At 39.2% G+C, this 13,263-nt stretch overlaps 3 protein-coding genes and 1 long non-coding RNA gene across 4 annotated transcripts; 2 read left to right on the top strand and 2 right to left on the bottom strand.

The window, feature by feature from the left end:
* The first annotated feature begins 1,007 nt into the window (after positions 1-1,007).
* On the top strand, positions 1,008-11,945 carry Rcd2 (Reduction in Cnn dots 2). Its single transcript, XM_017242927.3, has 3 exons — positions 1,008-1,247; positions 2,398-2,541; positions 10,072-11,945. The coding sequence occupies exons 2-3, from the start codon at positions 2,487-2,489 to the stop codon at positions 11,286-11,288; spliced, it is 1,272 nt and encodes a 423-aa protein (XP_017098416.2). The 5' UTR covers positions 1,008-1,247; positions 2,398-2,486; the 3' UTR covers positions 11,289-11,945.
* On the bottom strand, positions 5,145-6,368 carry LOC108126376 (uncharacterized). The gene is made up of 2 exons (XM_017242929.3): positions 6,028-6,368; positions 5,145-5,572 (listed from the first exon to the last, which is right to left on the bottom strand). Exons 1-2 carry the CDS (start codon positions 6,274-6,276, stop codon positions 5,414-5,416), a joined length of 408 nt encoding a protein of 135 aa, XP_017098418.3. The 5' UTR covers positions 6,277-6,368; the 3' UTR covers positions 5,145-5,413.
* Positions 8,058-8,961, top strand: LOC138926296 (uncharacterized). The gene is made up of 2 exons (XR_011442770.1): positions 8,058-8,659; positions 8,732-8,961. It is a non-coding gene; the product is annotated as an uncharacterized lncRNA (long non-coding RNA).
* A 23-nt stretch (positions 11,946-11,968) lies between the features above and the next one.
* Nubp2 (NUBP iron-sulfur cluster assembly factor 2) lies at positions 11,969-12,988 on the bottom strand. Its single transcript, XM_017242928.3, has 3 exons — positions 12,794-12,988; positions 12,280-12,722; positions 11,969-12,223 (listed from the first exon to the last, which is right to left on the bottom strand). Exons 1-3 carry the CDS (start codon positions 12,902-12,904, stop codon positions 11,992-11,994), a joined length of 786 nt encoding a protein of 261 aa, XP_017098417.2. The 5' UTR covers positions 12,905-12,988; the 3' UTR covers positions 11,969-11,991.
* Positions 12,989-13,263: the final 275 nt, after the last annotated feature.

Genomic DNA, 13,263 nt, shown 5'->3' with positions numbered 1-13,263 from the left:
TCGGTCTTGGGATTAGATTACAGTGTCGTTACCAGCGACTGGCGGTTTTAAAAAATAAGTATTGGCATTTTTAAAACGAATAAAGTTAAATGAATATAACTCTACTCTGCTTTGCTTTTATATTGAAACTAAGATATTTGTGGATATACTCCAATTAAAATATTAGGTACACTAATTCCAATTTTCTCTATAAGATTCCAAATAGAAAATATAATAAAACTTGTCTTAAAAGGCAGTAGTTTTGTTTAAAGTTTTGTTCACATATACAACTTTTATTTAAAATAGTATTTCTAGAAAGTCCACTTATTTCTATGAAGCTTAGATCTTTACAAGAGATTAACAGATAGATTTCTAGAATTTAATCATTAAAAACTTTTTAAATATCATATAAATACCTTTTTTTTAATTCAAAACTAAAAATAATGCTACCCAAAAATCCCAAAAAGCATGCTACAAACTTTTTACAGCGAGGAACGGCTGCCACTTACTCAGTTTAACAGTCTGGCAGCCCTAAGACAAATGTTATTAACAGAGACAAGTCGACGGCTTAACAGTTGTATTTATCCCTTACCCAACACATATGACCAGGTATTTTGGCGCCATTTCATTCAAAAGCTGACAGTGCGTATGCGCATTTTTGCGAAGTAAATGCACATTAAGTATACGCATATTAAGTATACGTAAACATATTGTTTTATCCTAAGCTTTTAAGATTTATAAGAAGGTTAAATAGAATAAAATGAAGATTTTTCAGTAACCAAATATAAATTTTAAGAAGGTACCCATTTAAAAGATATTTTTAGGTATTCCCCAAACTGTTTTTTCAATTACGCATTTTAAGATTTTTTATTTACCTAGACAACAATAACAAAAAACACAAACAAGATCACCGCAGAGCCCAAATAAGCTAAAGAGAACAAGAAGAGAAATCGCTGGCAAAAGCCCCACTCTTTCGCCAAGCATTTACGAACCGGGTGATGAACGACGAGCAACGACGAACTCAAACCCAAACACACGGCCAACGCGAGCAGTACGGTCCGGTTGTTTACTGCGTTGTGCGAAAAAAAAGAAACATTAACCAACAATCTGCGGCCAAAATAACGAAAAACAAACAGTTGATAAAGAAAAGAAACACAAAGCAATGGACAGACGGCTAACCGTCAATTGAAAAGCCAAACTACAATGAAGTTTTATTTTTGGATCAGTTAAAATCCAAAAAAAATAAAAAAAACCAAAAAAAAAAGAAGGTAAATCCGAATCGAGATTTGCGTAGGCCAGTTCGACCCAATTTCAGTGCAAAGTTTCGCGTAGTAGTTCCCCTCGATTTACAGTTACAGTTGTTGCTGGTATTTCGCTCACTTTTTATTGGCCAATAGGCCGATATGGGAAAAGTGTCTGCAAGTGTCTTTCATTTCTCCGCCATGTGCATATAGCGACCTGCGCATGTGGATCACGTGTCTCCATTAGCCTTTTATTTTGGCCAATATATGTATATTGAATGGAAAAAAATATGATTTTGTGGCGCCCCAAAGGCGTCGCCTCGTTCACCTAACAGAGTTCCCCAACGCCGCCCACAGCCAAATTTAATTACTGCATGTCTGCACTCGGTTGCCTGGGCTGAAACCGACAAAAATAAAACGGTAGCAGACAAAGCCATAAGTATACATATTATACATGCAAATGCAATCGAAGGAAACTCTCCAGACTATCTGAATTGTGAAATGGAATATTAACCGGAAATCTTCGTCGCAAATATACATACATTTTATGAAATTTCAAAAAGTAAAAAAGTGTTTACTGAAGCGATTTGAGTGAATATTTAAAGCACCTTAAATTTCACAAAAAAATGCCACAAAGAACCTGCACTTTCAGCACTATTCTTTCGAGCCAAACTGTATGGTAGTATGTACTGTAGAGATATAAATGTATGGACAAAAGTGTGGTGTAGAAAAGATGGGTTATCAGGCAATCAGTTTTGGCACATGTTATAACACCACTTATCGTTCGAAAATCGAAAATCGAAGAAAACAACTGCGACTTCCATGGTAATCAAAGGCAAACCAAAAACGCACTTACAAAAAGGGTGCTAGGCAGGGTGATATCTCTACTTTCATGCAAATATAAAGATAAACTTCATAGGTTCTACAATCTAGATATATACAGAGTTGCATTTTTTTGAAACTTCTGAGGTTGCATCAAGAAATATTATTACATAAAAGGCGATATCTCTACTTTTATGCAAATAATTAGATAAAGCTTTTATAAAAGATAAAAGCTTATATAATCTTTATACTATAAATAGAGCTGCACTGTTTTGGAAATTGCCATTTGTGGTGAAACTCTTAAGGTTGCATCAAAAAATATTATTATCCAGCTAATTGTTACTTTTATTTCCAGAGTTTTTTTTTTGTGACGCCTTTTGAAATTTACGAAAGTGCACGTGTGCAATTATCGTTGGACTTTGGACATTAACTTTTCGCACCGACATGGACATCAAGATCTTCATATTTTATATGATCCTGTGGATTGCCGAATTATTGGGTAAGTAAATACATACGTACGTAGCATAATCCAAAAATAGTTTCTGAATAAAGTGATTCATAGGTCAGTCCATTACGTTTTATTCGCTCAGTTCCCAAAATTAAGATATTTTCATAAACAAAGCATCAAGTGGGATATACAACTATGTATCTGAATGTATATGTATCTGATTTATCTCATGACGTGTCTCGGTCATGACGTACATATGATGTGAATTTTTAGATCTCTGCTGTTTTTTTTTTTCCCAAAAACACATGTTGCGCGCCAATTTCGTTCTGCTTCTCTGTTTTGGCTTGGCTTTGTTTTGTTTCCGAAATTTCATTGATAATTCAAATGACAGCGTAGCTTGATTGTGTTTATTTGTATTTTCGGTTGTATTTCTATACCCTAACAGAGGGTATTACAGTTTTGTTAAAAAGTGTGGCGTTGTAGTTCTAAATTATGGAGAAGCTTAAGGTCTGTTTTGAAGTTTTCTAGACTAACTATGTATATTGTTCATAATTGTTTAAATGTATTTTTAGATTTATTTCTATACTTTTTAAAGGTTATCATTCTTTTGTTTAAAAAAAGGTCCATTTAGTTTTAAATTTTGTAGATTTTTAGATAGTTTTAACATTAATTTCTTTAGAATTTCTTAAGAAAAGGTATTCCCCATTCGGCTTTACTTTCTTACCTTCTTTTGCTTTTTCAAAATTTTGTTTATTTATTATTTGGTTTTGGTTTTGTTTTTATTTGGCTTTCGCTAGCCTCTGTTTCTCCGACCTTGATAGCAAAGGTAATAGGGTCTTGTAAACTGCGTCACTGAATTTTAAATGAAAATCAAGGACACACACAGATCCAGATTCTGTAAGCAGCAGCTGAAACTTAACAGGTGTATTTCGTACATTATTTATCCAATTTATCTCAGTTTTTGCATATCCCTCATAAAGAGCGAACAAATTCCTAAGAAACTACTTTGTTTGCCGCATTCCTCAGCGGTGTCTCTTGTTTGTCATTCTACAGTTGGTGGGTTCTGTAGGGGAACCCAAGATTATTTTGTGCTTCCCTATTTACCCACGATACGATACGACACAAACATATGTATGATAATCTGAAGAAATCTAATATTTCTAACCTTGGGCGTGGAGTGGGTTGGTTGTCTTGATTTTTGTCCAGGAGTGGCGAAGCCAACTTTTATATGGAATTCCATCATAATCTGGTCTTATCAGCTGCTCGGTGTGCGAGTACGCCGCCACACCGACAGACACTCGTTGTGTTGTAGACCCCTTTCGGGGCTACGTACTATATCTATATTGTACAAAAATAGTGCATTTCAACTGCTGCGGGGTTTTTTTTATATATTTTAGTTAATATACTCATAAAATGCTCCTCTTTGGAGGGATAATAGTGTGGTGTATAGATCCGAAAAACCCTCTACTAGTCCCCACAACTATCTAACAAGGCCCAGACGCTTGTTTGCCAAAGAAATTCCAACCAGATCAATACGATAAGTGAACTTACAAAGGCCAGTACAATAGGAGAGCGTGCCGGGTTCTAGCCGTTTGTTCTCTTTTAACTTTTTCTCCACCCTTGGGCTGGTCAGTCCCCCGAAACAGTTTTCAATGAATTTCTGTAATTGCAATGGAATACCTTGAAAAAAATATGGAAGTCGTTGTAATAGATGATTACCTAAAAAGCCTTACAACTATTGAAATATTAAAGATTACAAAACAAAAGTGAAAACCCTAATATATAGACTTTTAGAAGCCTATTTCTCAAAGTGTAATTATTTCCTCACAAAGGTGACTCGGAACCCCAAAAATGTTACCTTTTTTTCTGTTACTAGGGGAGACTTTTGACCTAGAAATTGGCGTCTAGCTGGTTTTGGGTTATGTCACCCTGCCCCCACCATTTCCACAACTTTGTGGTTTGTGGTGGGAAATGCAAATGCTAGGAAATGGGAATGGAAGTGGGTGGGCGGGAACACTTTTCTTTATTTGATGGCTGGCCTTGACAAAGGTTCTTTGTTCTGAGGAGTTTTCTAGCCCTCACTATTGATGACTGATTTCTGAATAAAAATTACGAATAAACGTGCCACACCAAAGTACAATTCTCAATGGAAAGAAATAGCGAGAAGAATGCAAAACAGATTCGGTGATCATGACATTGAAAGTGCCTGAGGATAAGACTGTGTGTTTTCTTTCTTTTCTTCTGCTGTTTGAAGAAAGCCGTTTCTAGTCTTCTAGAATTGCCCTGCGAAATCTCTTTTGTGGAAAGACTCACGTCATTCCTTAATTTGATTGGCCGGCACTCGACAAGGGGCCTGCGCTCTTGCCTAATCTACTATATTTGTGCACTGGCATTATCAGCCCAGTTAGCTGCTTATAATAAAACCCAACGCTGAACGGGAGTAGTTTAAGATATGTATCCCCTATAGGTAGCTGAGTCACTTGACCACAAAGGGCAAAGTTCAGATTTGAATCATGAGAAGAAACTTGAATCAAATAGTTTTTTAATCGGATTTCTGATAAGCAAATGGCTAACCCCAGGGGTCTATGTATTTATGTTTAATTAGCAGCCAAGTGCAGAAATCAGTCAACCAGTTTCTTGCCAAATTCCAGAGCTATGAATCACGCTGTTGGCCATCAAAAAAGTGGAGCAAATTATTTGAAAGTCATGATAGTGAAATTTCAGGAATGGCCATATAGGGACTGATAAAAATAGATATATTTCATGGATTCCGTGGGAGAGAGCGTCTAATCTTCATCATGTGTGTATTATGCACATTCCCCATACCGGAGCCATTAGTCATCCTCCTTCCAGGCCAAAGTCTTAGTCATACATAAGTGTATCGGTTTATGTACTCGGTTGTGCTTTATTGAAATGTTTCGGATTAGGAACGTCTCATCACCTCGGCGTCCACACTGGCCCTGATCAGGGTGATGGTCTTGCTCAGCTGGAAGACCAATTTCGTGTTGAACTTCATGTCCGGCATGTAGGCGGGAAAGTGATCCGGATTGAGGGCAAAATGTGTGGAGGTATAGTTTACATTCTGCGGAAAAAAAGCACAAATATGTAACTGATACAATGTTGTTGGAAATCGATTCGGGTTTCATTCGAGGTAGATTCGCTAAAATGTTAAAACGCAATTGTGTTTATATATCTATGCTTATTTGTTTATATTTCGCTTTTTTTACGATAGCCGGCGGTGTATTTTTAAACAATCCGATAGATAGCTTTGTTTATTTGGGAGAATATTTGAATAATTTGTTGACGAGCGTCGACCTGCTCGCGATAAGGGTTTGAGGGAATTTTTATCAGATTTTTATCAGAAGAAGTAGGTCATAAATTTAACATGGGAAAGTATTCTTTACTCTTTACATTTTATTATTTGCATTAAATTTTTGAAAGTGAAGTAAAGACTGGAAAATCCAGTTTGTTGAACAGATCTCGCACGTGACTTGGGGTTAATGGGGTTTATGTAAGGTTGTGAGTCTCAAAACTTACCGCCAAGAGTGGACACTCGTCTGGATAGTTTCCCGATTGCAGTAGCTTTCTCAGCACGGCATTCAGAATGCGATTTTTGCTTCGGAACTTGATTAGATGACAGCCATCCACTCGGATCTTGATCAGCTGCTGGAGGAAGCGATCCCTCCTAGTCCCGATCTGACCCACACTCAGTTCCACCCACATCTTCTGGACGGGACGCTTCAGCAGGAGCAGGGTGTTGAGGAAGTTCCCCTGCCGCCTGGGCATCTCGATGATTTCGCATCGGAAGGCCTCTGTCGTGGCGGGATCACTGACCGAGCAGTTGATCTCTCGCCAACGTATCTCGAAATCACGCTACAAGTGGGTTGGCCCATTAAAATAAATGCGCATCGTATGCCGAATTCATAAACTCATAGACTTAGTCACGCCAGCTAATTTTGGCATCTATTATGGTATTTCAATGGTATTGTAATGGCACATTTTAAGAGGTGCACTCTTTCACTTTTAAGATGCCTTGCATATTTAAAAAAAACTAATTTATTCATCTACGTACGGTTGCCAGAGATGGCTGCCACAGAGCAATGGCCAGTAATACGCATAATCCAGGCAGAATGGCTTCAGTCATCATACTAACCACCATCCGCGGAAAGACACATTGCGGCCCCAGTGCAGTAATTATTAAAAAATAATTATTATTATTATTTTGTATAGAAAACATATAAATGGTATATCAGCGCACATCTGTTTCCAGAGCTAGGTTGGGGGGATGGTGGGTTTGTTTGTGTGATTAATCAGGCATTTTACGTTGTGCCGTATAATTTAATTGTAATTGTGCAATTTGTACGAAATAATCGCCGGGGGACACCCGGCCCCACATCAAGAATTCAAGGCGGGGCTCCTGCATAATTCTGGCCATTAAATAATTGCCTATTTTTGGTGCATTCCGATATTTCAATGACATTGTTCAATGTCAGTGTTTGAGGTTTTGGAAGAATGGCTGACTGAAATAGAACCGTGCCATGAATTAGTTCATTTTCTGTGCCATTTGTTGAGCTTATGTTACCCTTCCCCATATGTTCAACTACGGTTTGCACTTATAATTAATGATGTGCGCCTGGTAGCCCTCGACTATAATTGATCTATAATTAAGATAAGGTTTACTACGCCTGTCGCGGCCAGCTTAAACGTAAAAAAAAGCTATATATATTCAAAAAAAGGAAAGCGTAGAGCAAAAATGTTTTGTTTACGCAGTTCTAACGAATTTGTTAGCCACTTGAAAAGTTTGCTCTACAACCTCTACGACTATATATCAAAAGAGGCAAAAATATTAGCAAAGGGAAGCCACGTTAATGTTGCCAACTAATGGTTTAATGGCCAATGTTTAATGGCTAATGGTAATGCCAACCGTGAAGTGAAACCAACAGACAAGTCTGGTAGCTATGCGGAAAGATTTGCTCAAACACTTACTCTATATGTTCTACTATATGCTCTATAAGATTAAATGAAATCGCATAAATTACGCTTACTTACCACCACCGGGTCGTGTGAGCTATGTTCAAAAAATAAGATTGATTACGTTCGTACCGCTAGCATAGAATTCATTGCAAACTTTAGAGCTGATTATAGAACGGGGGGCTCTGATGTCACATTTTTTTGGCACGCTATACTTGGATTATATTGCCGTTTAATTCAAGTGTGATTAAATCACATCTGTCATCGTTTATTTTAATTCTGAAAGCTTTTGTTTACGAACCGCTGAACAAAGTATTCCAAATTCAGGCAAGTTAGTAGTGGAATTGGACAATAAATAGTAATTAGTTTGCAGATTGTTATTTTCGAATTTAATAAATAAAAATGTATTTAAATAGTTGGCTAAAAACAGCATTTTGCGACTGTGATTCATACGCTTATAAATCACTGGCATTGTCTTCCTAAAGTCACAGGTTTATGACCAAAATAATGACCAAAATGCCCGCTCAAACTACCATAAAGTGTACGAAAATATGATAATTCCCGACACATCATTAGATTCGCCATCAGAAAATTATCAAAGCGACAATTTTTCAATGTTCTCGTTGATTGACGTGAAGGGGAAGACAAAAAAAAAAGTGTTTACAAACTCGAACGATTCCTAATTACTCCGTCGGATCTGTTGGTCTTTGGCATCTCCATGTCGACCTTTCGAATTCCATAGTTCCCCAGAGTGGGGGACGCCCTCCTCCCCTTAGTAGTATTCTTACATGTAATGTTTGTTTTGTTTTAAGTAACTTTGCATGTCAACGAGGTGCTGACAGGCAGCGTGTCAAAAACCAAAATGAAAAAAATTAAAATTCAAAACAAAAATAAGCGACCGCTAATTGTACTGAAATTTATTTCGTTTTTTGAGATACACGTCGCTGTGGTATCTGTATCTGGTTTGTGTGAACCGATATACTCGTACTCCTCTGCTCCTCGCTCCCTGAATTGCATTTTTGCATGCCTTCGGCCTTCGGCTGTAGATCAATCAAAAAGAAATATGGATCGCCGCGTTTGCAGCTTCAAAGTATCTGTATCTGTGTGTTTGTATCTTTAACTTGTATCCGTGTCGGCTGACTGGTGCCTGTTGCCTGGCCTGGCCTGGCCTGGCCTGCCTGCCTGCCAGTTGGATGACGTAAGTAGGCACTACCGATGCTGGTGATGGTGCTCCCCTCTCTTTATAATCATAATCACTGCTGTCGCCCAGAGATCTCCGCTAATGAACGCCGCCGACCCATTTATGAGGCGGATATGTGCTTAGGTAATTTGCATCGAATTATTGCCAACCTTTGGAACCTGGAAACCCTCTCCAACAGCCAAGCTAATTTTTTTTTATCATTTTTTATTTCACCTTTTTTTTGCTGACCTAAAGGCGTTAAAAAATGATTACTATTCGTTCGGGTCAATAAACTCGCACTGCAAAGCAACCAAACAATACACGATGAATACCCATATTAAATTTATTGTCAAGTTGGGCATTTTATGGGTTTCTCTATATTTTTGAAAAACTGTTTTTCCCAGAAAACAGATTCAGAATGAAATGTCTGGAAAAGTATGAATAATTTAAAGTTATAACTAGACAACATTGTATATCTGACTGGGAGTTGTGTTCAACCTTCAAAATTAATTCCAATAAATATTCAAAATATTGAGAATATTGAACGCAGCACGCAAAGTTCCCTGACATATCCACGAAGCGCCCTTCTATGCGCTTCTCAATCAAACAAGTCCCGCACCAAACACGAACATATAGCTAAGCACATGAATAATTGCCCCGTCTGCCGGCTGTCATATATAGATCGGCCCGACCTGATAGCCCAAGAAGCACAAAACCAACAACTTGTATCTATTTTAAATTACGTTCAATTAACTGCGCTTCACCTACAGAGTGACGTCAATTTCGGGAAAAATACTTTATAGCCCTCTTCCAAGATCGGGGGACCGAGTCTGTAACAATGTTGTAACACATATTCTGAACAAGCAATTGGGGGCTATCCACGAAATTATTGAATGGATCGATCCATCGATGGAGTGCAATTGTTTCTTCATCGCGATACTGTTATTGTACTTTGCCATTCCCCCAGTTTTATCACTCGGACTCGGACTTGGATCACTCGGCGTCGTCTTCCCCGCTTTTATAATTCAATGATAAAATGTCAAAAATCAATAACAATAAATAAATGATAAACGAGAGTGTCACTGGGAGAGTGGCGTACTTTGTATTCCACCAAAAATAAATTCCATTTCGTTTGTTTTGATTGGGTATTCTTTGTTGGAATTGAACTGAAAGTGTGTGCCTAATCAAATTGCCATTTTTATAAATTTACCTCAAGATTTATTGAATAATTCATGGCTATATAGTTTACTGGGCGGAATGTGATTTTCACGATCAATCGATATGCTAATATTGAGCTTGAAGGGCATTCGAATCAGTATGGAATGCGTAGTCGTCTCCCTTTGTTTGGGTATCGATTTCCCTTTCAACATCGTAGAACAAATAAAAATCTGATTCATTTTAATAACTCTTAACTATCTTTTGTATTCCAGCCCAACCCATTATTCCGGAGGATGATATCGAGCCCTACCAATGCCCCCCCGACCATAATGACTGGCCCACCTACAATGACGGCTTCTCGTGCATTCCCTGTCAGGAGCCCCATTGTCCGATATTCGTGATGGGCGAGGGAGTGGACACCAATGGATGCCCCGTCTTTGAGTGCTTGGAGGAGGCACCCGTTTGCAAAGACAATACCACATCCGCCAAGTACTATCTGGACAGGTGTACGTTGTGCGATGCGTGCTCCGAACTACAACACTGTGTGGAGTACTGCCTGGTAGAGCCCAGGGACTGTTGGTCCAATATATCCAAAGAACTGAAAACCGAAGGCGACTCCTGGACGGAGGAGCACGGCTGCAGAGAATGCAACTGCAGAGAGGGGAATATCTCCTGCACCCAGTACTGGTGCAAGCCCCTAGATTGTAAACCAGAGGAGTATATCCATCACGATAACGAATGCTGTCCAACTTGCCCAGAGAAGGAGGCAGACATTTCCAGCGAAGCACCGAAAGAGGTGTCTACAGAAAGCTCCTCCACTAGCCCTATTTTGGATTTCACTGAAGGCTTCAGTGAAAGCACAGAATTCACGGATTCGACACCCAACCCTGTGAAGAGCTACACAGATGATAGCACCACAGCCATGGCCAGCAGCTCTGAATACTTCAGCGAAACTTCTACGGATTCAACAACCTTCTTTGATCTTCAGAGCTCGACCGACTCAACCACATTCAGTAATCTCGATTCGTCAACAACGGATCAGATTTCCGAAGAGCCAGATATCTTCAGTTCGAGCACCGAGCAGACCACTGACAAGGATGAGCTATCCACTGAAACTGTGGCAAGCACGGTGCGTTCTCCGGTTGTAACAGACACACCGTACATTCCGGAACTACCACCAGTTATAAACCAGACGAAGGAGGGTGGCGATTCGGAACCAACTCGCAGAGCCACCAAAAACGATGCCATTGAAGAGTCCCAGACACAGGACAACTTCAATTTCTTCTATATGATTTTAATATTTATTCCATTAGTCTGCATAGTGATTTGGATAGTGCTCATAGTGATCAAAGGGATAAAAGACAAAAGCGATAAAGTCGAATACAAACCAACCTCAACTCAGCCCCAGGAGGATGGCCCGGAGGAGGTCTACCCGTTCTTGACCATCTTGAAGGGGGAAAATATTCACAAAGAGACGACACGGGTCTAAAACGGTTCCTTCAGTTGTGCTCCAATTTCTGTTATCCTTTGGGTTACAGGACTTCCGAATAGAAGGATAGCTGAACCGTATACTTTACTAATATTACGACTAATTTTATTAAGGAGCCCCGCCAAGTGACGTATTTGAAACGGACTTTACCTGCTGAGTCTGGAAAGAGTTGGGAACATCTATCTATAGAATATTCATACATCGCAGATCATAGAGGGAAGGAGGCGTTTGTGGCACTATATGGATATACACGGACAGCGGGGCATCTTAACGAAAGAAAGTGATTTTTGATCTTGACATACCTTTTGATCTTCCCCTCTGCTAGAGAAATGTATACCAAATTCGTAAATTAAGTTTGCATTTTAATTATTTTAGAAATTGGATAAGCTAGGCAATAATCAAGACTAATGAATCCTATTGGGATCTTGTGATAGTTTCAAATAGTAAATGGACGAAAATTTAAAGAGTATTACTAGGAACCACTGTAGTTGATTGTGAAACAAACAAGCACTCTCTCACTCATTCTCGATAAAACATTCAGACGCACCTTTTAACTTCCAAGGAAACTCATTCCTTTGTTATCATCTTAATATTACGATTATACTTTAGCCGCTGAATAAAGAAAAAAATAAACATAAAAAACCAAAGTTAATCGAATCGAAAGAATGTATTTTTATTTAGTGTATTCCTGTATCTATTGGATTTAGGCGGTTAGAGTTAATCCGTCCAAGTGCTGCACCAGTCCTCGCAGCACTTCAGCTGTAGTGGAATCCGGCAGCTCGTCCAAAACAGAAGCAGTGGTGCCAGCCAGGACTCCCACACGAGGATCGATGGGCAGGGTGCCGAGATGTGGTATCTGGGCATACTTAGCCAACTCTACCCCACCATTTGAAGAGAAAATATTGGTGCAGGAAGTGCAATGCGGGCATACGAATCTGAAAAGGGTGTTTTTGGATTATCAGCATCATTAGATTGAGGAATTCCCACTCACCCACTCATGTTCTCAACAATGCCTAGCAGTTTAATGCCCGTTTTCTTGCAAAACGTTATCTCTTTCCGTACATCATCCAGGGCAACACCTTGTGGTGTGGTCACAATGATAGCTCCGTTGCAGGGAACCTCTCTGAGGCACTCCATCACGGTGATGTGCTCATCCGATGTCCCCGGAGGAGTGTCGATGATCAGGTAATCCAACTCATCCCACTTCACATCGGTGAGGAACTGCTTGATCATCATGGTCTTCTTAGGACCACGCCAAATTACCGGATCAGTACGGTTCTTCAGCAGAAATCCAATGGACATCACGGCCAGGGTTTGGCTCTCGTCCGTGTAAATAGGAACCCACCCCTCGTCGCATTGGAATATGTCGCTGCCCTCCAGTCCCAGCAGATACGGCACACTGGGCCCACATAGATCTATGTCCAGCAAGCCGACCTGATTAATAAAATACAATATTTAAAATCGCCGCATCATGTTGTGATGAAATAGTTGGGTTTGATGATTACCTTGTGGCCAGTTTGACGCAAGGCCAAAGCCAGTTGTGTGCTGACGGTGGACTTGCCAACGCCTCCTTTTCCGGACAGCACTACGATTACGTTTTTTACTTTGTCCAACATGCCTCCTTCTATTAAAAACAAAATTATCCAACTTCAAAACAAATAGCGGATGGCCTGGCCGAACAACAAGTGAAATCAGCTGTTTGATAGGGATGGAAGATGTGTAGAAGAGCATTCCGGGTTTCATTCATAATATCGGTTTCATTTACTGATAAGAAGTTAATGAAACTAAATTTGAATTAAATAAGTTTCGATAAAATAGCTTGTTGACTTCATATAACAAAATATCTTTCAATTTTCATGAGCTTTCCAAAAAAAACAGTCCCTAATTTAAGGGTAAATCTGCGAGCGATTCTTCCAAGATAATAAAAAATATAATAATAATACAAATAAACTTAAAAAAAGTTTTAGAATATCGT

Source organism: Drosophila bipectinata, chromosome 3L (genome assembly GCF_030179905.1).
Source record: "Drosophila bipectinata strain 14024-0381.07 chromosome 3L, DbipHiC1v2, whole genome shotgun sequence".
NCBI classification, from domain to species: Eukaryota; Metazoa; Arthropoda; class Insecta; order Diptera; family Drosophilidae; genus Drosophila; species Drosophila bipectinata.
This window is presented reverse-complemented; position numbering and strand designations above follow the sequence as displayed.